A 23,411-nucleotide genomic window follows, 5' to 3' on the forward strand; every position below is an offset into this window, starting at 1 on the left:
TATATAGCCTCCACATTGACTCTGTACCGGTAACCCCTGTATATAGCCTCCACATTGACTCTGTACCGGTACCCCTGTATATAGCCTCCACATTGACTCTGTACCGGTACCCCCTGTATATAGCCTCCACATTGACTCTGTACCGGTACCCCCTGTATATAGCCTCCACATTGACTCTGTACCGGTACCCCCTGTATATAACCTCCACATAGACTCTGTACCGGTACCCCCTGTATATAGTCTCCACATTGACTCTGTACCGTAATACCCTGTATATAGCCTCCACATTGACTCTGTACCGGTACCCCCTGTATATAGCCTCCACATTGACTCTGTACCGGTACCCCCTGTATATAGCCTCCACATTGACTCTGTACTGGTACCCCCTGTATATAACCTCCACATTGACTCTGTACCGGTACCCCCTGTATATAACCTCCACATTGACTCTGTACTGGTACCCCTGTATATAACCTCCACATTGACTCTGTACTGGTACACCCTGTATATAACCTCCACATTGACTCTGTACCGGTACCCCTGTATATAGCCTCCACATTGACTCTGTACCGGTACCCCTGTATATAACCTCCACATTGACTCTGTACCGGTACCCCCTGTATATAACCTCCACATTGACTCTGTACTGGTACACCCTGTATATCACCTCCACATTGACTCTGTACTGGTACACCCTGTATATAGCCTCCACATTGACTCTGTACCGGTACCCCCTGTATATAACCTCCACATTGACTCTGTACCGGTACCCCCTGTATATAGCCTCCACATTGACTCTGTACCGGTACCCCCTGTATATAACCTCCACATTGACTCTGTACTGGTACACCCTGTATATCACCTCCACATTGACTCTGTACTGGTACACCCTGTATATAGCCTCCACATTGACTCTGTACCGGTACCCCCTGTATATAACCTCCACATTGACTCTGTACCGGTACCCCCTGTATATAGCCTCCACATTGACTCTGTACCGGTACCCCCTGTATATAGCCTCCACATTGACTCTGTACCGGTACCCCCTGTATATAACCTCCACATTGACTCTGTACTGGTACCCCCTGTATATAGCCTCCACATTGACTCTGTACCGGTACCCCCTGTATATAGCCTCCACATTGACTCTGTACCGGTACCCCTGTATATAGCCTCCACATTGACTCTGTACCGGTACCCCCTGTATATAGCCTCCACATTGACTCTATACCGGTACCCCCTGTATATAGCCTCCACATTGACTCTGTACCGGTACCCCCTGTATATAGCCTCCACATTGACTCTGTACCGGTACCCCCTGTATATAGCCTCCACATTGACTCTGTACCGGTACCCCTGTATATAGCCTCCACATTGACTCTGTACCGGTACCCCCTGTAAATAGCCTCCACATTGACTCTGTACCGGTACCCCCTGTATATAGCCTCCACATTGACTCTGTACCGGTACCCCTGTATATAGCCTCCACATTGACTCTGTACCGGTACCCCTGTATATAGCCTCCACATTGACTCTGTACCGGTACCCCTGTAAATAGCCTCCACATTGACTCTGTACCGGTACCCCCTGTATATAGCCTCCACATTGACTCTGTACCGGTACCCCCTGTATATAGCCTCCACATTGACTCTGTACCGGTACCCCTGTATATAGCCTCCACATTGACTCTGTACCGGTACCCCTGTATATAGCCTCCACATTGACTCTGTACCGGTACCCCCTGTATATAGCCTCCACATTGACTCTGTACCGGTACACCCTGTATATAGCCTCCACATTGACTCTGTACCGGTACCCCCTGTATATAGCCTCCACATTGACTCTGTACCGGTACCCCTGTATATAGCCTCCACATTGACTCTGTACCGGTACCCCCTGTATATAGCCTCTCACATTGACTCTGTACCGGTACCCCCTGTATATAGCCTCCACATTGACTCTGTACCGGTACCCCCTGTATATAGCCTCCACATTGACTCTGTACCGGTACCCCCTGTATATAGCCTCCACATTGACTCTGTACCGGTACCCCCTGTATATAGCCTCCACATTGACTCTGTACTGGTACCTCCTGTATATAACCTCCACATTGACTCTGTACTGGTACCCCTGTATATAACCTCCACATTGACTCTGTACTGGTACCCCCTGTATATAGCCTCCACATTGACTCTGTACCGGTACCCCTGTATATAGCCTCCACATTGACTCTGGACTGGTACCCCTGTATATAGCCTCCACATTGACTCTGTACCGGTACCCCTGTATATAGCCTCCACATTGACTCTGTACTGGTACCCCTGTATATAGCCTCCACATTGACTCTGTACCGGTACCCCCTGTATATAGCCTCCACATTGACTCTGTACCGGTACCCCCTGTATATAGCCTCCACATTGACTCTGTACTGGTACCCCCTGTATATAGCCTCCACATTGACTCTGTACTGGTACCCCTGTATATAACCTCCACATTGACTCTGTACTGGTACCCCCTGTATATAACCTCCACATTGACTCTGTACTGGTACCCCCTGTATATAGCCTCCACATTGACTCTGTACTGGTACCCCCTGTATATAGCCTCCACATTGACTCTGTACTGGTACCCCTGTATATAACCTCCACATTGACTCTGTACTGGTACCCCTGTATATAGCCTCCACATTGACTCTGTACTGGTACCCCTGTATATAACCTCCACATTGACTCTGTACTGGTACCCCTGTATATAACCTCCACATTGACTCTGTACTGGTACCCCTGTATATAACCTCCACATTGACTCTGTACCGGTACACCCCTGTATATAGCCTCCACATTGACTCTGTACTGGTACCCCTGTATATAGCCTCCACATTGACTCTGTACTGGTACCCCTGTATATAACCTCCACATTGACTCTGTACTGGTACCCCTGTATATAACCTCCACATTGACTCTGTACTGGTACACCCCTGTATATAGCCTCCACATTGACTCTGTACTGGTACCCCTGTATATAACCTCCACATTGACTCTGTACTGGTACCCCCTGTATATAACCTCCACATTGACTCTGTACTGGTACCCCCTGTATATAACCTCCACATTGACTCTGTACTGGTACACCCCTGTATATAGCCTCCACATTGACTCTGTACTGGTACCCCCTGTATATAGCCTCCACATTGACTCTGTACTGGTACCCCCTGTATATAACCTCCACATTGACTCTGTACTGGTACCCCCTGTATATAACCTCCACATTGACTCTGTACTGGTACCCCCTGTATATAGTCTCCACATTGACTCTGTACTGGTACCCCCTGTATATAACCTCCACATTGACTCTGTACTGGTACCCCCTGTATATAGCCTCCACATTGACTCTGTACTGGTACCCCTGTATATAGCCTCCACATTGACTCTGTACTGGTACCCCCTGTATATAACCTCCACATTGACTCTGTACTGGTACCCCCTGTATATAGCCTCCACATTGACTCTGTACTGGTACCCCCTGTATATAACCTCCACATTGACTCTGTACTGGTACCCCCTGTATATAACCTCCACATTGACTCTGTACTGGTACCCCCTGTATATAACCTCCACATTGACTCTGTACCGGTACACCCCTGTATATAGCCTCCACATTGACTCTGTACTGGTACCCCCTGTATATAGCCTCCACATTGACTCTGTACTGGTACCCCCTGTATATAACCTCCACATTGACTCTGTACTGGTACCCCCTGTATATAACCTCCACATTGACTCTGTACTGGTACACCCCTGTATATAGCCTCCACATTGACTCTGTACTGGTACCCCCTGTATATAACCTCCACATTGACTCTGTACTGGTACCCCTGTATATAACCTCCACATTGACTCTGTACTGGTACCCCCTGTATATAACCTCCACATTGACTCTGTACTGGTACACCCCTGTATATAGCCTCCACATTGACTCTGTACTGGTACCCCCTGTATATAGCCTCCACATTGACTCTGTACTGGTACCCCCTGTATATAACCTCCACATTGACTCTGTACTGGTACCCCCTGTATATAACCTCCACATTGACTCTGTACTGGTACACCCCTGTATATAGCCTCCACATTGACTCTGTACTGGTACACCCCTGTATATAGCCTCCACATTGACTCTGTACTGGTACCCCCTGTATATAACCTCCACATTGACTCTGTACTGGTACCCCCTGTATATAGCCTCCACATTGACTCTGTACTGGTACCCCCTGTATATAGCCTCCACATTGACTCTGTACTGGTACCCCCTGTATATAGCCTCCACATTGACTCTGTACTGGTACCCCCTGTATATAGTCTCCACATTGACTCTGTACCGGTACCCCCTGTATATAACCTCCACATTGACTCTGTACTGGTACCCTCTGTATATAGCCTCCACATTGACTCTGTACCGGTACCCCCTGTATATAGTCTCCACATTGACTCTGTACCGGTACCCCCTGTATATAACCTCCACATTGACTCTGTACTGGTACCCCCTGTATATAACCTCCACATTGACTCTGTACTGGTACCCCCTGTATATAACCTCCACATTGACTCTGTACTGGTACCCCCTGTATATAACCTCCACATTGACTCTGTACTGGTACACCCCTGTATATAGCCTCCACATTGACTCTGTACTGGTACCCCCTGTATATAGCCTCCACATTGACTCTGTACCGGTACCCCCTGTATATAGCCTCCACATTGACTCTGTACCGGTACCCCCTGTATATAACCTCCACATTGACTCTGTACTGGTACCCCCTGTATATAGTCTCCACATTGACTCTGTACAGGTACCCCCTGTATATAGCCTCCACATTGACTCTGTACAGGTACCCCCTGTATATAACCTCCACATTGACTCTGTACCAGTACCCTCTGTATATAGCGGCTCGTTAATTATTTGTTATTCTTATCTCTTACTTTTTTTTTGTATTTTCTTAAAACTGCATTGTTGGTTAAAGGCTTGTAAGTAAGCATTTCATTGTAAGGTCAACCTACATCTGTTGTATTCTGCGCATGTGACAAATACAATTTGATATGATTTGGCATAGCAGCTAGCCTAGCTGCTAGCTAGCTGCCTATTAAGCTAGCTGGGTTTTCTTGAGTGCTTGAACGCAGCCCGTGACGCGGTTAGCCATTGTGGCTGGGACCGCAGATTGTCCCGACTTGTGGCTTTCTAGATCCCTGCAACCCGCCCTGTCTGGAAGTGACAGCGTAACCTACGTTGTTGGCATAACCAAGACCAAAGCAGGCGGGAGTACTGTTGAGGTACTGTTTGAACATCATGAAGAACAATATGGCCTTAAATGGCCATGTACTCTTATAATCTCCACCCGGCACAGCCAGATGAGGACTGGCCACCCCTCAGAGCCTGGTTCCTCTCTAGGGTTCTTCCTGGGTTCCTGCCTTTCTAGGGAGTTTTTCCTAGTCACCGTGCTTCTACATCTTCATTGCTTGCTGTTTGGGGTTTTAGGCTGGGTGTCTGTATAGCACTTTGTGACATCTGCTGATGTAAAAAGGGCTTTATAAATACATTTGATTGATTGTCTCTCTATCACAGCTTAAGGATCTTTTAAACAAACAAAAATAGTTCTACAAGCAGTTCTTACAACAACAAGAAAATAGCTTAGTGTTTTAGTTTAGTACCGAATACAACAGGTGAAGACCTTACAGTGAAATGCTTATTTTCCACCCTCCCTCCGAAAAGCATGTTAGGGGTAAGAGAACCTATGGGTTCGTAGCTTCAACCCCGTAGCACACACACTTACACACACCAACTGATTCATGGACTGCATCTTTTTTCCCTCTTGCTTTGTTCCCTCTTTTCCATATTATGTTTATCTCTGATAAGCTAAACAGAAAAGGGCTGAAAATAGCCCATATTAACATATGTAGCCTTAGAAATAAGATGAATGAAATCAATAACTTGCTATCATCAGATAACATTAATATATTAGCCATTTCTGACTCACTTAGATATTTAATTGTATGATACAGCAGTAGCAATACAAGGATATAACATCTATAGAAGAGACAGAAATGCTTATGGGGGAGGTGTTGCTGTATATATTCAGAGCCATATCCCTGTAATGTTTATAGGGGAGGTGTTACTGTATATATTCAGAGCCATATCCCTGTAATGTTTATAGGGGAGGTGTTGCTGTATATATTCAGAGCCATATCCCTGTAATGTTTATGGGGGAGGTGTTGCTGTATATATTCAGAGCCATATCCCTGTAATGTTTATAGGGGAGGTGTTGCTGTATATATTCAGAGCCATATCCCTGTAATGTTTATAGGGGAGGTGTTGCTGTATATATTCAGAGCCATATCCCTGTAATGTTTATAGGGAGGTGTTGCTGTATATATTCAGAGCCATATCCCTGTAATGTTTATAGGGAGGTGCTGTATATATTCAGAGCCATATCCCTGTAATGTTTATAGGTGTTGCTGTATATATTCAGAGCCATATCCCTGTAATGTTTATAGGGGAGGTGTTGCTGTATATATTCAGAGCCATATCCCTGTAATGTTTATAGGGGAGGTGTTGCTGTATATATTCAGAGCCATATCCCTGTAATGCTTATAGGGGAGGTGTTGCTGTATATATTCAGAGCCATATCCCTGTAATGCTTATGGGGGAGGTGTTGCTGTATATATTCAGAGCCATATCCCTGTAATGTTTATAGGGGAGGTGTTGCTGTATATATTCAGAGCCATATCCCTGTCATGTTTATAGGGGAGGTGTTGCTGTATATATTCAGAGCCATATCCCTGTAATGCTTATAGGGGAGGTGTTGCTGTATATATTCAGAGCCATATCCCTGTAATGTTTATAGGGGAGGTGTTGCTGTATATATTCAGAGCCATATCCCTGTAATGCTTATAGGGGAGGTGTTGCTGTATATATTCAGAGCCATATCCCTGTAATGTTTATAGGGGAGGTGTTGTATATATTCAGAGCCACATCCCTGTAATGTTTATAGGGGAGGTGTTGTATATATTCAGAGCCATATCCCTGTAATGTTTATAGGGGAGGTGTTGCTGTATATATTCAGAGCCACATCCCTGTAATGTTTATAGGGGAGGTGTTGCTGTATATATTCAGAGCCATATCCCTGTAATGTTTATAGGGGAGGTGTTGCTGTATATATTCAGAGCCATATCCCTGTAATGTTTATAGGGGAGGTGTTGCTGTATATATTCAGAGCCATATCCCTGTAATGTTTATAGGGAGGTGTTGCTGTATATATTCAGAGCCATATCCCTGTAATGCTTATAGGGGAGGTGTTGCTGTATATATTCAGAGCCATATCCCTGTAATGTTTATAGGGAGGTGTTGCTGTATATATTCAGAGCCATATCCCTGTAATGTTTATAGGGAGGTGTTGCTGTATATATTCAGAGTCATATCCCTGTAATGTTTATAGGGGAGGTGTTGCTGTATATATTCAGAGCCATATCCCTGTAATGTTTATAGGGGAGGTGTTGCTGTATATATTCAGAGCCATATCCCTGTAATGTTTATAGGGAGGTGTTGCTGTATATATTCAGAGCCATATCCCTGTAATGTTTATAGGGGAGGTGTTGCTGTATATATTCAGAGCCATATCCCTGTAATGTTTATAGGGGAGGTGTTGCTGTATATATTCAGAGCCACATCCCTGTAATGTTTATAGGGGAGGTGTTGCTGTATATATTCAGAGCCATATCCCTGTAATGTTTATAGGGGAGGTGTTGCTTTATATATTCAGAGCCATATCCCTGTAATGTTTATAGGGGAGGTGTTGCTGTATATATTCAGAGCCATATCCCTGTAATGCTTATGGGGGAGGTGTTGCTGTATATATCCAGAGCCATATCCCTGTAATGTTTATAGGGGAGGTGTTGCTGTATATATTCAGAGCCATATCCCTGTAATGCTTATGGGGGAGGTGTTGCTGTATATATCCAGAGCCATATCCCTGTAATGCTTCGAGAACATCTTATGTCAAGTGTTATTGAAGTGTTGTGGTAGCAGGTTCACCTGGCTCATCTAAAGCCTTTTCCTTTGGGGTGTTGCTATAGGCCACCAGGTGCTAACAGTCAGTATCTAAATAATATGTTTGAAATGTTTGATAGTGTATGTGATGTAAACAGAGAGGTCTACTTTCTTGGGGACCTGAATATTGACTGGTTTTCATCAAGCTGTCCGCTCAAGAGGAAGCTTCTCACTGTATCCAGTGCCTGTAATCTGGTTCAGGTTATTAATCAACCTACCAGGGTGTTTACAAACACTACAGGAACAAGATCCTCCACATGTATTGATCACATTTTTACTAATACTGTAGAACTTTGTTCTAAAGCTGTATTTTTTATTCATTTAACCTTTATTTAACTAGGCGAGTCAGTTAAGAACAAATTCTTAGTTACAATGGCGGCCTACCAAAAGGTGAAAGACCTCCTGCAGGGGCAGGGACTGAGATTAAGATTAAAATAAAGGACAAAACACACATCACGACAAGAGAAACAACACTGCATAAAGAGAGACCTAAGACAACAACATAGCATGGCAGCAACACATGACAACACAGCATGGTAGCAACACCACATGGCAGCAGCACAACATGGTAGCAACATAAAACAGGGTACAAGATTATTGGGCACAGACAACAGCACAAAGGGCAAGAAGCTAGAGACAACAATATAACACGCACACCTATCAGTAAGAGTGTCCATGATTGAGTCTTTGAATGAAGAGATTGAGATAAAACTGTCCACTTTGTTGCAGCTCATTCCAGTTGCTAGCTGCAGCGAACTGAAAATATGAGCGACCCAAGGATGTGTGTGCTGTATCCATACCCATTGAATGCAGTGATCACAATAAAGCAGGAAAGCCAAAGTTCCAAAAGATGGGACTAAAATTGTGTATGAGAGATCATACAAAATACTTTGCTGTGACTCTTATGTGAATGATGTTCAAAATATTTGTTGGTCTGATGTGAGCATCCAGTTGCTTCTCCCAATTATTGATAAACATGCACCTGCTAAGAAACGGACTAAAACCTGTTAAAAATCCATGGTTTGATGAGGAATTGTTGAAAGAGATGGAGCAAAAGGAGTGGCTAATAAGTCTGGCTGCACATTTGACTGGCTGACTTATTGCAATTTGAGAAATTATGTTACTAAACAAAAAAAAGAGGAAACTGTATTTTGATGCCAAGATTTTAAGATTTTTACTTTAAATTAAATTATGAGCAGAAAGACACATACAACTCAATGTTTCATCAAATCAGATGGAGTATTCATCGTGAAACCATTTGATGTTGCCAATTATTTTAATGATTACTTAATTGGCAAAGTGGGCAAACTTAGGCAGGAAATCCCAACAACGAAGTGAGCCATTGTACTCATGCGTAAAAAAAAAAAAAATGGTAGCTGACTCTATAGCCACTCCTATCTGTCATATCTTTAATCTGAGCCTAGAGGAATGTCTTTGTCCTCAGGCCTGGAGGGAAGACAAAGTCATTCCGCAACCCAAGAGTGGTAAAGCGGCATTTACTGGTTTTAACAGCAGACCTATCAGCTTGCTGCCAGCTCTTAGCAAACTGTGATCAAATACAATGCTATTTCTCTATAAACAAATTAACAACAGACTGTCAGCATGCTTGTAGAGAAAGGCACACAACATGTACTACACTGACACAAATGACTGATGATTGGTTGAAAGACAATAAGAAGATTGTGGGAGCTGTCCTGTTAGATTTCAGTGCAGCCTTTGATATGATTGACCATAACCTGTTGTTGAAAAAATGTATGCTACAGTTCAAAAGTTTGGGGTCACTTAGAAATGTCCTTATTTTTGAAAGAAAAGCATATTTTTTGTCTATTAAAATAACATCAAAGTGATCAGAAATACAGTGTAGACATTGTTAATGTTGTAAATGACTATTGTAGCTGGAAACGGCTTATTTTGAATGGAATATCTACATAGGTGTACAGAGGACCATTATCAGCAACCATCACTCCTGTGTTCCAATGGCACGTTGTGTTAGCTAATCCAAGTTTATCATTTTAAAAGGCTAATTGATCATTAGAAAACCATTTTTCAATTATGTTAGCACAGCTGAAAACTTTTGTCCTGATTAAAGAAGCAATAAAACTGGCCTTCTTTAGACTAGCTGAGTATCTGGAGCATCAGCATCTGTGGGTTCGATTATAGGCTCAAAATGGCCAGAAACAAAGTACTTTCTTCTGAAACTCGTCAATCTATTCTTGTTCTGAGAAATGAAGGCTATTCCATGAGAGAAACTGAATATCTCTCCCTTCACAAACTGGCTCTAACCAGAATAGAAAGAGGGAGGCACGGTGCACAACTGAGCAAGAGGACAAGTACAGGCAGAGTTGCAAAGAAAAAGCCAGACTGGCCAATAAAAGTACAAAAAGAGTAAGATGGGAAAAAGAACACAGACACTGAACAGAGGAAGATTGTAAAAAAGTGTTATGGACAAACAAATCTAAATTTGAGGTGTTCGGATCACAAAGAAGAACTGCGTCGAGAGACGCAGAAAAAATGAAGATGCTGGAGGAGTGCTTGATGCCATCTGTCAAGCATGGTGGAGGCAGTGTGATGGTCTGGAGGAGTGCTTGATGCCATCTGTCAAGCATGGTGGAGGCAGTGTGATGGTCTGGAGGAGTGCTTGATGCCATCTGTCAAGCATGGTGGAGGCAGTGTGATGGTCTGGAGGAGTGCTTGATGCCATCTGTCAAGCATGGTGGAGGCAGTGTGATGGTCTGGAGGAGTGCTTGATGCCATCTGTCAAGCATGGTGGAGGCAGTGTGATGGTCTGGAGGAGGCGGAGGCAATGTGATGGTCTGGTGGAGGTGGAGGGAGGCAATGTGATGGTCTGGTGGAGGCAATGTGATGGTCTGGTGGAGGGAGGCAATGTGATGGTCTTGACTATATTTCCTATTCATTTTGCAACTAATTTCATGTATATTTCACATTTCTAAGTGACCCAAACTATTGAACTGTAGTCCATGTTTTTAAACACAACATCTTCCAGGATTCTAGCTCAAACAATATGGCCACCATGATCCAATGAGGTTGCATGAATGGTTTTTCCTGTCCAACAGCATCACTGTGCGTGCGTGCGTGTGTGTTCCTACTGGTAGTTTGGGTCGTCTGTTGTGGTCCACCATATCCAGCAGGGGGAAGTAGTCTCTCAACATGTCGATGCTCACCACATTCTGGAAGCCCAGACTGGAGGAACGTTAAGGATCAACATGGTAACATCTATAACATACATTTAACCTTTATTTAAGTAGGCAAGTCAGTTAAGAAACAAATTCTTATTTACATTGTCAGCCTACCCCGGACGACGCTGGGCCAATTGTGCGCCGCTCTATGGGACTCCCAATCAGGGCCAGATGTGATACAGCCTGGATTCGAACCAGGGATTGTAGTGATGCATCTTGCACTAAGATGCAGTGCCTTAGACCACTGCGCCACTCGGGAGCCCAACATTAGGAACACTTTCATAATATTTACTGGTACCCCACCCTCTTTTGCCCTCAGAACAGCCTCAATTCGTAGGGGCATGGACTCTACAAGGTATTGAAAGCAGTCCACAGGGATGCTGACCCATGTTGACTCCAATGCTTCCCACAGTTGTATCAAATCGGCTGGATGTCCTTTAGGTGGTGGACCATTCTTGATACACATGGATGTGAAAAACCCAGCAACCTTGCAGTTCTTGACACAAACCGTTCAAAGGCACTTAAATGTTTTGTCGTTCATCCTCTGAATGGCACACATACACAATCCATGTCTCAAGGCTTGAAAGTCCTTATTTTTCCTATCTCCTCCCCTTTATTAACACTGATTGAAGTGGATTTAACAATTGACATCAATAAGGGATCATAGCTTTCACTTCGATTCGCCTGGTCAGTCTATGTCATGGAATACTCTTAATGTTTTGTTCCACCGTTTATACTATATCAAAGACCGTTATGTATTCTCTGTGCTAGAAATGGTCTGATCATCAGCATGGCTGACGATGCTGTGTTTAGGTTTGCTAGCCCCCAGGCTGAAGCAGTAGGCCAAACCTTTAACTGAACCACAACATCATCTGCTCTTATCATCATCATCGGTGCACAAAATTTTGTTGGCTTCACCTAAAAGTTCAGAGCACTATTATTGTATAAGCTCTCATTACTGTCCCTGGACCTGCCAAGCTGTCACCCAGTAATCACAGAGACCTTGAATGTATGGGGAGCAGATGAACCAGGGTTACAAAACACAACCAGCTGTACAGCCGTGTGATCTCACTGATCAACATAGAACTACCCCTCTAAGAAAGACTAAAGGCTTTGATTGATGTTTTAAATGTCAAAGCTACTCACACTGGCTGAGTAACTATATACATCTGGTGATGATAGCACAGTGAAACAGCAAGCAGAGTTAGAAGTGATTAGACAGATACTTGTTAGCGATATCCAGTACAGGTCCTTGTCCTGACACCAGAACACATTTCTCATGGTACTTCGTGAACATCCTGAGAGGACTGTGAGACAGCATCACCTGGTCCTGGGAGATCTACAAGAGAAAGACACAACACAGATACAAAGTAATCAAACAGAGTGACTGTTGCAGTCTACTGGAGTGGCTGCTGCCTGGAACCACAGCCTGAAACCACCTTCAGTATAAAGTGAGAATGATAATGATTGTAGATCAGGTGACATAATTGCATGTTAATGATAATGATTGTAGGTCAGGTGACAGATCATTGCATGTTAATGATAATGATTGTAGATCAGGTGACATAATTGCATGTTAATGATAATGATTGTAGGTCAGGTGACAGATCATTGCATGTTAATGATAATGATTGTAGATCAGGTGACATAATTGCATGTTAATGATAATGATTGTAGGTCAGGTAACAGATCATTGCATGTTAATGATAGTGATTCTAAGTCAGGTGACAGACACTATGACAACATCCAGACAGTTTTACATGAATGTTATTTGCACTTCTCAGTTCCGACCTCCAGGTGAATTAGCTTGCTGTAAGAGACATGAAACATGAGCCTGGCTTGCAGATACTCCCAGGGCCAGGTTTAAGGTTAGACTCCCAAGGTTAGGGTTAGAATCCCAGGGTTACGGGTTAGAACCCCGGGGTTAGGGGTTAGGGTTGAACTCCAAGGGTCAGAGGTTAGACTTCCAAGGTTAGGGTTAAACTCCCTGGGTTAGGGTTAGATTCCCGGGGTTAGGGGTTAGACTCCCAGGGTTAGGGTTAGACTCCCAGGGTTAGGGTTAGACTCCCAGGGTTAGGGGTTAGACTCCCAGGGTTAGAGGTTAGACTCCCAGGGTTAGGGGTTAGACTCCCAGGGTTAGAGGTTAGACTCCTAGGGTTAGGGGTTAGACTCCCAGAGTTAGGGGTTAGACTCCCAGGGTTAGAGGTTAGACTCCCAAGGTTAGAGGTTAGACTCCCAGGGTTAGAGGTTGGACTCCCAGGGTTGAACTCCCAGGGTTAGACTCCCGGGGTTGGACTCCCAGGGTTAGGGGTTAGACTCCCAGGGCTTTGGGTTAGACTCCCAGGGGTTAGGGGTTAGACTCCCAGGGTTAGGGTTAGACTCCCAGGGGTTAGACTCCCAGGGTTAGGGGTTAGACTCCCAGGGTTAGACTCCCAGGGTTAGACGCCCAGGGTTAGGGGTTAGACTCCCAGGGTTAGACTCCCAGGGGTTTGGGTTAGACTCCCAGGGTTAGACTCCCAGGGTTAGGGGTTAGACTCCCAGGGGTTAGGGGTTAGACTCCCAGGGGTTTGGGTTAGACTCCCAGGGTTAGGGTTAGACTCCCAGGGGTTAGGGGTTAGACTCCCAGGGTTAGGGGTTAGATGTATAAGGTTAGACTCCCAGAGTTAGGGGTTAGAATCCCAGGGTTAGGGTTAGACTCCCAGGGGTTAGGGGTTAGACTCCCAGGGTTAGGGGTTAGATGTATAAGGTTAGACTCCCAGAGTTAGGGGTTAGAATCCCAAGGTTAGAGGTTGGACTCCCAGGGTTAGGGGTTAGACTCCCAGTGTTGGACTCTCAGGGTTAGACTCCCAAGGTTAGAGGTTAGACACCCAGGGTTAGAGGTTGGACTCCCAGGATTGGACTCCCAGGGTTAGACTCCCAGGGTTAGAATCCCAGGGTTGGACTCCCAGGGTTAGGGGTTAGACTCCCAGGACTTTGGGTTAGACTCCCAGGGGTTAGGGGTTAGACTCCCAGGGTTAGACTCCCAGGGTTAGGGTTAGACTCCCAGGGTTAGACTCCCAGGGGTTAGACTCCCAGGGTTAGACTTCCAGGGTTAGGGGTTAGACTCCCAGGGTTAGACTCCCAGGGTTAGACGCCCAGGGTTAGGGGTTAGACTCCCAGGGTTAGACTCCCAGGGGCTAGGGGTTAGACTCCCAGGGTTAGACTCCCAGGGTTAGACTCCCAAGGTTAGGGGTTAGACTCCCAGGGTTAGACTCCCAGGGGTTTGGGTTAGACTCCCAGGGTTAGACTCCCAGGGTTAGGGGTTAGACTCCCAGGGGTTAGGGGTTAGACTCCCAGGGGTTTGGGTTAGACTCCCAGGGTTAGACTCCCAGGGTTAGGGGTTAGACTCCCAGGGTTAGACTCCCAGGGTTAGACTCCCAAGGTTAGGGGTTAGACTCCCAGGGTTAGACTCCCAGGGGTTTGGGTTAGACTCCCAGGGTTAGACTCCCAGGGTTAGGGGTTAGACTCCCAGGGGTTAGGGGTTAGAATCCCAGGGTTAGAGGTTGGACTCCCAGGGTTAGGGGTTAGACTCCCAGTGTTGGACTCTCAGGGTTAGACTCCCAAGGTTAGAGGTTGGACTCCCAGGGTTGGACTCCCAGGGTTAGATTTCCAGGGTTAGGGTTAGACTCCCAGGGTTAGAGGTTGGACTCCTAGGGTTGGACTCCCAGGGTTAGTAGTCAGAGGTTAAGGTTAGGGTTGGACTCCCAGGGTTAGTAGTCAGAGGTTAGTGTTAGGGGTCAGAGGTTTGGGTTAGGGTTGGACTCCCAGGAATAGGGTTAGGAGTCAGAGGTTAGGGTTTGGGTTGGACTCACAGGCACTCCCAAGGTTAGGGTTAGGGGTCAGAGGGTAGAGCTAGGTTTGGACTCACAGGCACTCCCAGTATTTGAGACAGTTGATCAGCCTTCTTCTGACGGAGACAGTTTCCAGCGTTGGTGACGAACACCACAGGAACCAAGAACTGTCCTCTGGAGTCCACCAACTTCTGGAAGGCCTTTTTAGCAGCTGGAATAGGAGTCTTCCCCCGGACCAGCACCCCATCGATGTCAAACAGCAGACCGAACCCTGGCTGGATCTAGAGCACAAGGAGGATCATTGACACTTCTGAGAAAGGCATTGGACAAACCATGTGACAAATACGGTACAACCATTCTTTACATTTCAGTTGTTGTTTTTTAGTTTGGATTTATTTTTAGTTTGGATTAATTTACTTTTTACATTTCAGGTGTTGTCACACACAAACCATCCATGCATCCCAGGGTTACGGGTTAGAACCCCGGGGTTCACAGCAAAACGGCAAGATCTGGTCCTGATCTGCACAACCAAAAGCAAACAGCCCCAGACAGACTTCCGGCGCCGACAGAGATGACCGCCTCGCTTCGCGTTCCTAGGAAACTATGCAGTTTTTACTTTTTTTACGTGTTATTTCTTACATTGGCACCCCAGGTCATCTTAGGTTTCATTACATACAGTCGAGAAGAACTACTGAACATAAGAGCAGCGTCAACTCACCATCAGTATGACCAAGAATATGACTTTCGCGAAGCAGACCCTGTGTTCTGCCTTTCACCCAGGACAACGGAATGGATCCCAGCCGGCGACCCCAAAAAACAACTTCGAAAAAGGGGAAAACGAAGCGGTCTTCTGGTCAGACTCCGGAGACGGGCATATCGTGCACCACCCCCTAGCATTCTCCTCACCAATGTCCAGTCTCTTGACAACAAGGTTGATGAAATCCGAGCAAGGGTAGCATTCCAGAGGGACATCAGAGACTGTAACATTCTTTGCTTCACAGAAACATGGCTCACTGGAGAGACGCTATCAGAGACGGTGCAGCCAGCTGGTTTCTCCACGCATCGCGCCGACAGAAACAAACATCTTTCTGGTAAGAAGAGGGGCGGGGGCGTATGCTTTATGGTTAACGGGACGTGGTGTGGCCAAAACAACATACAGGAACTCAAGTCCTTCTGTTCACCTGATTTAGAATTCCTCACAACCAAATGTAGACCGCATTATCTACCAAGGGAATTCTCTTCGATTATAATCACAGCCGTATATATTCCCCCCCAAGCAGACACATCGATGGCTCTGAACGAACTTTATTTGACTCTTTGCAAACTGGAATCCATATATCCGGAGGCTGCATTCATTGTAGCTGGGGATTTTAACAAGGCTAATCTGAAAACAAGACTCCCTAAATTTTATCAGCATATCGATTGCGCAACCAGGGCGGGAAAAACCTTGGATCATTGCTATTCCAACTTCCGCGACGCATATAAGGCCCTGCCCCGCCCTCCTTTCGGAAAAGCTGACCACGACTCCATTTTGTTGATCCCTGCCTACAGACAGAAACTAAAACAAGAAGCTCCCGCGCTGAGGTCTGTTCAACGCTGGTCCGACCAATCTGATTCCACACTCCAAGACTGCTTCCATCACGTGGACTGGGATATGTTCCGTATTGCGTCAGACGACAACATTGACGAATACGCTGATTCGGTGTGCGAGTTCATTAGAACGTGCGTTGAAGATGTCGTTCCCATAGCAACGATTAAAACATTCCCAAACCAGAAACCGTGGATTGATGGCAGCATTCGCGTGAAACTGAAAGCGCGTACCACTGCTTTTAATCAGGGCAAGGTGACTGGAAACATGACCGAATACAAACAGTGTAACTATTCTCTCCGCAAGGCAATCAAACAAGCTAAGCGTCAGTATAGAGACAAAGTAGAATCTCAATTCAACGGCTCAGACACAAGAGGTATGTGGCAGGTTCTACAGTCAATCACGGATTACAAAAAGAAAACCAGCACTGTCACGGACCAGGATGTCTTGCTCCCAGCCAGACTAAATAACTTTTTTGCCCGCTTTGAGGACAATACAGTGCCACTGACACTGCCCGCAACTAAAACATGCGGACTCTCCTTCACTGCAGCCGACGTGAGGAAAACATTTAAACGTGTCAACCCTCGCAAGGCTGCAGGCCCAGACGGCATCCCCAGCCGCGCCCTCAGAGCATGCGCAGACCAGCTGGCTGGTGTGTTTACGGACATATTCAATCAATCCCTATCCCAGTCTGTTGTTCCCACATGCTTCAAGAGGGCCACCATTGTTCCTGTTCCCAAGAAAGCTAAGGTAACTGAGCTAAACGACTACCGCCCCGTAGCACTCACTTCCGTCATCATGAAGTGCTTTGAGAGACTAGTCAAGGACCATATCACCTCCACCCTACCTGACACCCTAGACCCACTCCAATTTGCTTACCGCCCCAATAGGTCCACAGACGATACGGCAACTGCTCTGCCCACATCCGTAAGGCTCTCCAGAGGGTAGTGAGGTCTGCACAACGCATCACCGGGGGCAAACTACCTGCCCTCTAGGACACCTACACCACCCGATGTCACAGGAAGGCCATAAAGATCATCAAGGACAGCAACCACCCGAGCCACTGCCTGTTCACCCCGCTATCATCCAGAAGGCGAGGTCAGTACAGGTGCATCAAAGCTGGGACCGAGAGACTGAAAAACAGCTTCTATCTCAAGGCCATCAGACTGTTAAACAGCCACCACTAACATTGAGTGGCTGCTGCCAACACACTGACTCAACTCCAGCCACTTTAATAATGGGAATTGATGGGAAATGATGTAAAATATATCACTAGCCACTTTAAACAATGCTACCTAATATAATGTTTACATACCCTACATTATTCATCTCATATGTATACGTATATACTGTACTCTATATCATCTACTGCATCCTTATGTAATACATGTATCACTAGCCACTTTAACTATGCCACTTTGTTTACATACTCATCTCATATGTATATACTGCACTCAATACCATCTACTGTATCTTGCCTATGCCGCTCTGTACCATCACTCATTCATATATCTTTATGTACATATTCTTTATCCCCTTACACTTGTGTCTATAAGGTAGTAGTTTTGGAATTGTTAGCTAGATTACTTGTTGGTTATTACTGCATTGTCGGCACTAGAAGCACAAGCATTTCGCTACACTCGCACTAACATCTGCTAACCATGTGTATGTGACAAATAAAATTTGATTTGATTTGATTTGACAGACGCAAACAGACCCAAACAGACCCAGACAACCCCAAACAGACCCAAACAGACCCAAACAGACCCAGACGGATGCAAACAGACCCAAACAGACCCAGACAGACCCAAACAGACCCAGACAGATGCAAACGGACCCAGACAGACCCAAACAGACACAGACAGACCCACCCTAACCTCTAACCTGCACTGCAATAATAATAGAGCATTCTCAGAGCATAATACTAAACAATGTTTTACAGCTTTATAAACCAGCATCATCCCAGCTTTATAAACCAGCATCATCCCAGCTTTATAAACCAGCATCATCCCAGCCTTATAAACCAGCATCATCCCAGCCTTATAAACCAGCATCATCCCAGCTTTATAAACCAGCATCATCCCAGCCTTATAAACCAGCATCATCCCAGCTTTATAAACCAGCATCATCCCAGCCTTATAAACCAGCATCATCCCAGCTTTATAAACCAGCATCATCCCAGATTTATAAACCAGCATCATCCCAGCCTTATAAACCAGCATCATCCCAGCCTTATAAACCAGCATCATCCCAGCTTTATAAACCAGCATCATCCCAGATTTATATATATTTTAAATTATTATTTAACCTTTATTTAACCAGGTAAGCTAGCTGAGAACAAGTTCTCATTTACAACTGTGACCCAGCCAAGATAAAGCAAAGCAGTGCGACAGAAACAACAACACAGAGTTACACATGGAATAAAAAGCGTGCAGTCAATAACACAATAGAAAAAAAAGAAAGTCTATATACAGTGTGTGCAAATGGCATGAGGAGGTATGGCAATAAATAGGCTATAGCAAAGTAATTACAATTTAGCAGATTAACACTGGAGTGATAGATGAGCAGATGATGGTGTGTAAGAAGTGATACTGGTGTGCAAAGAGCAGCAAAGTAAATAAAAACAATATGGGGATGAGGTAGGTAGATTGGGTGGGCTATTTACAGATGGACTATGTACAGCTGCAGTGATCGATTAGCTGCTCAGATAGCTGATGTTTAAAGTTCAAATAAAATAAAATTTTATTTGTCACATACACATGGTTAGCAGATGTTAATGCGAGTGTAGCGAAATGCTTGTGCTTCTAGTTCCGACAATGCAGTGAAGTTAGGGAGGGTAATGTAAGTCTCCAGCTTCAGCAATTAATCCAATTCGTTCCAGTCACTGGCAGCAGAGAACTGGAAGGAAAGGCGGCCAAAGCAGGTGTTGGCTTTGGGGATGACCAGTGAGATATTGTAACGAACCTCGTCCTCTTCTGAGGAGGAGGAGTAGCGAGAAGGATCGGAGGACCAAAACGCAGCGTTGTAAGTGTCCATAATGTTTAATAAAACAACAGAACACTGAAACAAAACAAAATAACGTGCATCAACGAAACAATCCCGTGTGGCGACAAACACTGACACGGAAGACAAACACCCACGAAACACAGGTGGAAAAAAGGCTACCTAAGTATGATTCTTAATCAGAGACAACTAACGACACCTGCCTCTGATTGAGAACCATACTAGGCCGAACACAGAAAACAACATAGAAAAGACTGGTGGCTCTGGCAGCTCAGAACAGACAGGAGACTCTGGCAGCTCAGGACAGACGGGAGACTCTGACAGCTCAGGACAGACGGGAGACTCTGGCAGCTCAGGACAGACGGGAGACTCTGGCAGCGCTGAGAGGAGGAAGGCTCTGACAGCACTGGACAGGCGGGAGCACCTGTAGGGAGAAGACGGAGAGACAGTCTGGTGTGGGGGGCTGCCACCGGAGGGCTGGTACGTGGAGGTGGCACCGGATAGCCCGGACCGTGAAGGCGCATAGGAGGTCTCGAGTACCGAGCCTGCCCAACCTTAGCTGGTTGAATGCCCCCAGTAGCAAGGCCAGTGCGGTGAGGTGGAATAGCCCGCACTGGGCTGTGCTGGCGAACCGGGGACACCATGCGTAAGGCTGGTGCCATGTACACCGGCCCGAGGAGACGCACTGGAGACCAGATGCGCTGAGCCGGCTTCATGGCACCTGGCTCGATGCCCACTCTAGCCCGGCCGATACGAGGAGCTGGGATGTACCGCACCGGGCCTCACGGCATAACACAGTGCCAGCCCGGTCCCTCTCTCTCTCTCCGGTAAGCACGGGAAGTTGGCGCAGGTCTCCTACCTGCCTTCGCCAAACTCCCCGTGTGCCACCCCCCAATACATTTTTGGGGCTGCCTCTCGTGCTTCCAGCCGCGCTGCCATGCTGCCTCCTCATACCACCGCCTCTCGGCTTTTGCTGCCTCCAGCTCAGCCTTGGGGCGGCGATATTCTCCAGCCTGCGCCCAGGGTCCCTTGCCCTCCAGAATCTCCTCCCATGTCCAGGAGTCCCGCGATTGCTGCTTCTGCTGCTGCTGCCCGTTACCAAGCTGCTTGGTCCTTTTGTGGTGGTGTTTCTATAAAGAACCTCATCCTCTTCTTCTGAAGAGGAGTAGCGAGAAGGATCGGAGGACCAAAACACAGCGTGGTAAGTGTCCATAATGTTTAATAAAAACAACAGAACACTGGAACAAAACAAAATAACGTGCACCAACGAAACAGTCCCTTGTGGCGACAAACACTGACACGAAAGACAAACACCCACGAAACACAGGTGGAAAACTAACGACACCTGCCTCTGATTGAGAACCATACTAGGCCGAACACAGAAACCAACATAGAAAAACAAACATAGACTGCCCACCCCAACTCACGCGCTAACCATACTAAACAAAGACAAAACAAAGGAACTAAGGTCAGAACGTGACAGATATACCTGCTGGTGCGTGTGCTACGGGTGGGTGTTGTTATCGTGACCAGTGAGCTGAGATAAGGCGGAGCTTTACCTAGCATAGACTTGTAGAGGACCTGGAGCCAGTGGGTCTGGCGACGAATATGTAGCGAGGGCCAGCCGACGAGAGCATACAGGTCGCAGTGGTGGGTGGTATAAGGCGCTTTGGTAACAAAACGGATGGCACTGTGATAGACTGCATCCAATTTGCTGAGTAGAGTATTGCAAGCTATTTTGTAGATGACATCGCCGAAGTCGAGGATCGGTAGGATAGTCAGTTTTACTAGGGTAAGTTTGGCGGCGTGAGTGAAGGAGGCTTTGTTGCGAAATAGAAAGCCGTTTCTAGATTTGATTTTGGATTGGGGATTTTGGATTGGGAAGGAGAGTTTACAGTCTAGCCAGACACCTAGGTATTTGTAGTTGTCCACGTATTCTAGGTCAGAGCCGTCCAGAGTAGTGATGCTAGTCGGGTGGGCAGGTGCAGGCAGCGAACGGTTGAAAAGCATGCATTTGGTTTTGCTAGCATTTAAGAGCAGTTTGAGGCAATGGAAGGAGTGTTGTATGGCATTGAAGCTCGTTTGGAGGTTTATTTACACAGTGTCCAAAGAAGGGCCAGATGTGTACAGAATGGTGTCGTCTGCGTAGAGGTGGATCAGGGAATCACCCGCAGCAAGAGCGACATCGTTGATATATACAAAGAAAAGAGTCGGCCCGAAGAATTGAACACTGTGGTACCCCCAAAGAGACTGAACTAGAAGAAAAAGCAACGCACACCTATTAAGACGAGGTGCTGACTAGCGGAGTAGAAACTTGAAAATAAAAGAGAGCCGCACACTCTTGGAGCTCAGATGCAAAAATGTAATACCAACGTTTCGACAGCCAAGCTGTCTTCATCAGGGTATAACCCCCAAAGAGACTGCCAGAGGTCTGGACAACAGGCCCTCCGATTTTACACACTGAACTCTATCTGTGAAGTAGTTGGTGAACCAGGCGAGGCAGTCATTTGAGAAACCAAGGCTATTGAGTCTGCCAATAAGAATACGGTGATTGACAGAGTCGAAAGCCTTGGCCAGGTCGATGAAGACGGCTGCACAGTACTGTCTGTTATCGATGGCGGTTATGATATCGTTTAGTACTTTGAGCGTGGCTGAGGTGCACCCGTGACCAGCTCAGAAACCGGATTGCACAGTGGAGAAACCAGCATCATCCCAGCTTTATAAACCAGCATCGTCCCAGTTGTATAACCAGCATCATCCCAATTCCCACATTAGCCACGAAGCCCCGGTGGCTTTGTGTCTGTTTGTCAGTGTTTTGATAAGAATGGTTTCCCCTCTATCTCACTCTGTTTCACTGTGTTATGTACTGTGGATATGTAGTGGTGTGGTGATGTACTGTGGATATGCTTTGTGTCTGTTTGTCAGTGATTTGATAAGAATGGTTTCCCCTCTATCTCACTCTGTTTCACTGTGTTATGTACTGTGGATATGTAGTGGTGTGGTGATGTACTGTGGATATGCTTTGTGTCTGTTTGTCAGTGTTTTGATAAGAATGGTTTCCCCTCTATCTCACTCTGTTTCACACACTTGAGTATTATTAAGAACTAACATCCGTCCTCTTTCCCAGGGGAGCACTTGTCTCTCAGTTAAGATCCACTGATATACACACACACACACACACACACACACACATTCCACCCTGACCAACATCAGCCACCCTGACTCAACAATGTATTTCATAACTAGTATATGGATTAGGCTGAAATTCCTCAAAATATAGAAACTATATAAAAGCCAGAATGATCGAGCAATTAACACAACGTTATAATTTGTCTTAGTAGAATTATGTTGTTTCTCTTTGTGTCCCTGCAGGAGTTGCTCTGAGAACAGTGTGTCCAGATAAGAGCAGAGCACGATTAGGTGGATGGTGGTAGCATGTAGGCAAGAAGGAGGCAGGCAGCACCTCACCACACCACTACATATCCACAGTACCTCACCACACCACTACATATCCACAGTACCTCACCACTACATATCCACATCACCACACCACTACATATCCATAGTACCTCACCACACCACTACATATCCACATCACCACACCACTACATATCCACATCACACCACACCACTACATATCCACAGTACATCACCACTATATATCCACAGTACATCACCACACCACTACATATCTAC

General features: G+C 45.9%; 1 protein-coding gene across 1 annotated transcript in view; it reads right to left on the minus strand.

Moving 5' to 3' along the window:
• Window positions 1-23,411, minus strand: part of zgc:77375 (uncharacterized protein LOC402927 homolog) — a 68,713-nt gene that overhangs the window by 24,273 nt on the left and 21,029 nt on the right. The window contains 3 exon segments of the mRNA XM_065004770.1: window positions 11,205-11,298; window positions 12,521-12,633; window positions 15,202-15,405. Of these exon segments, the coding sequence (XP_064860842.1) occupies window positions 11,205-11,298; window positions 12,521-12,633; window positions 15,202-15,405 (411 nt within the window).

This window comes from Oncorhynchus nerka, linkage group LG2, assembly GCF_034236695.1.
Source record: "Oncorhynchus nerka isolate Pitt River linkage group LG2, Oner_Uvic_2.0, whole genome shotgun sequence".
Taxonomy (NCBI): Eukaryota; Metazoa; Chordata; class Actinopteri; order Salmoniformes; family Salmonidae; genus Oncorhynchus; species Oncorhynchus nerka.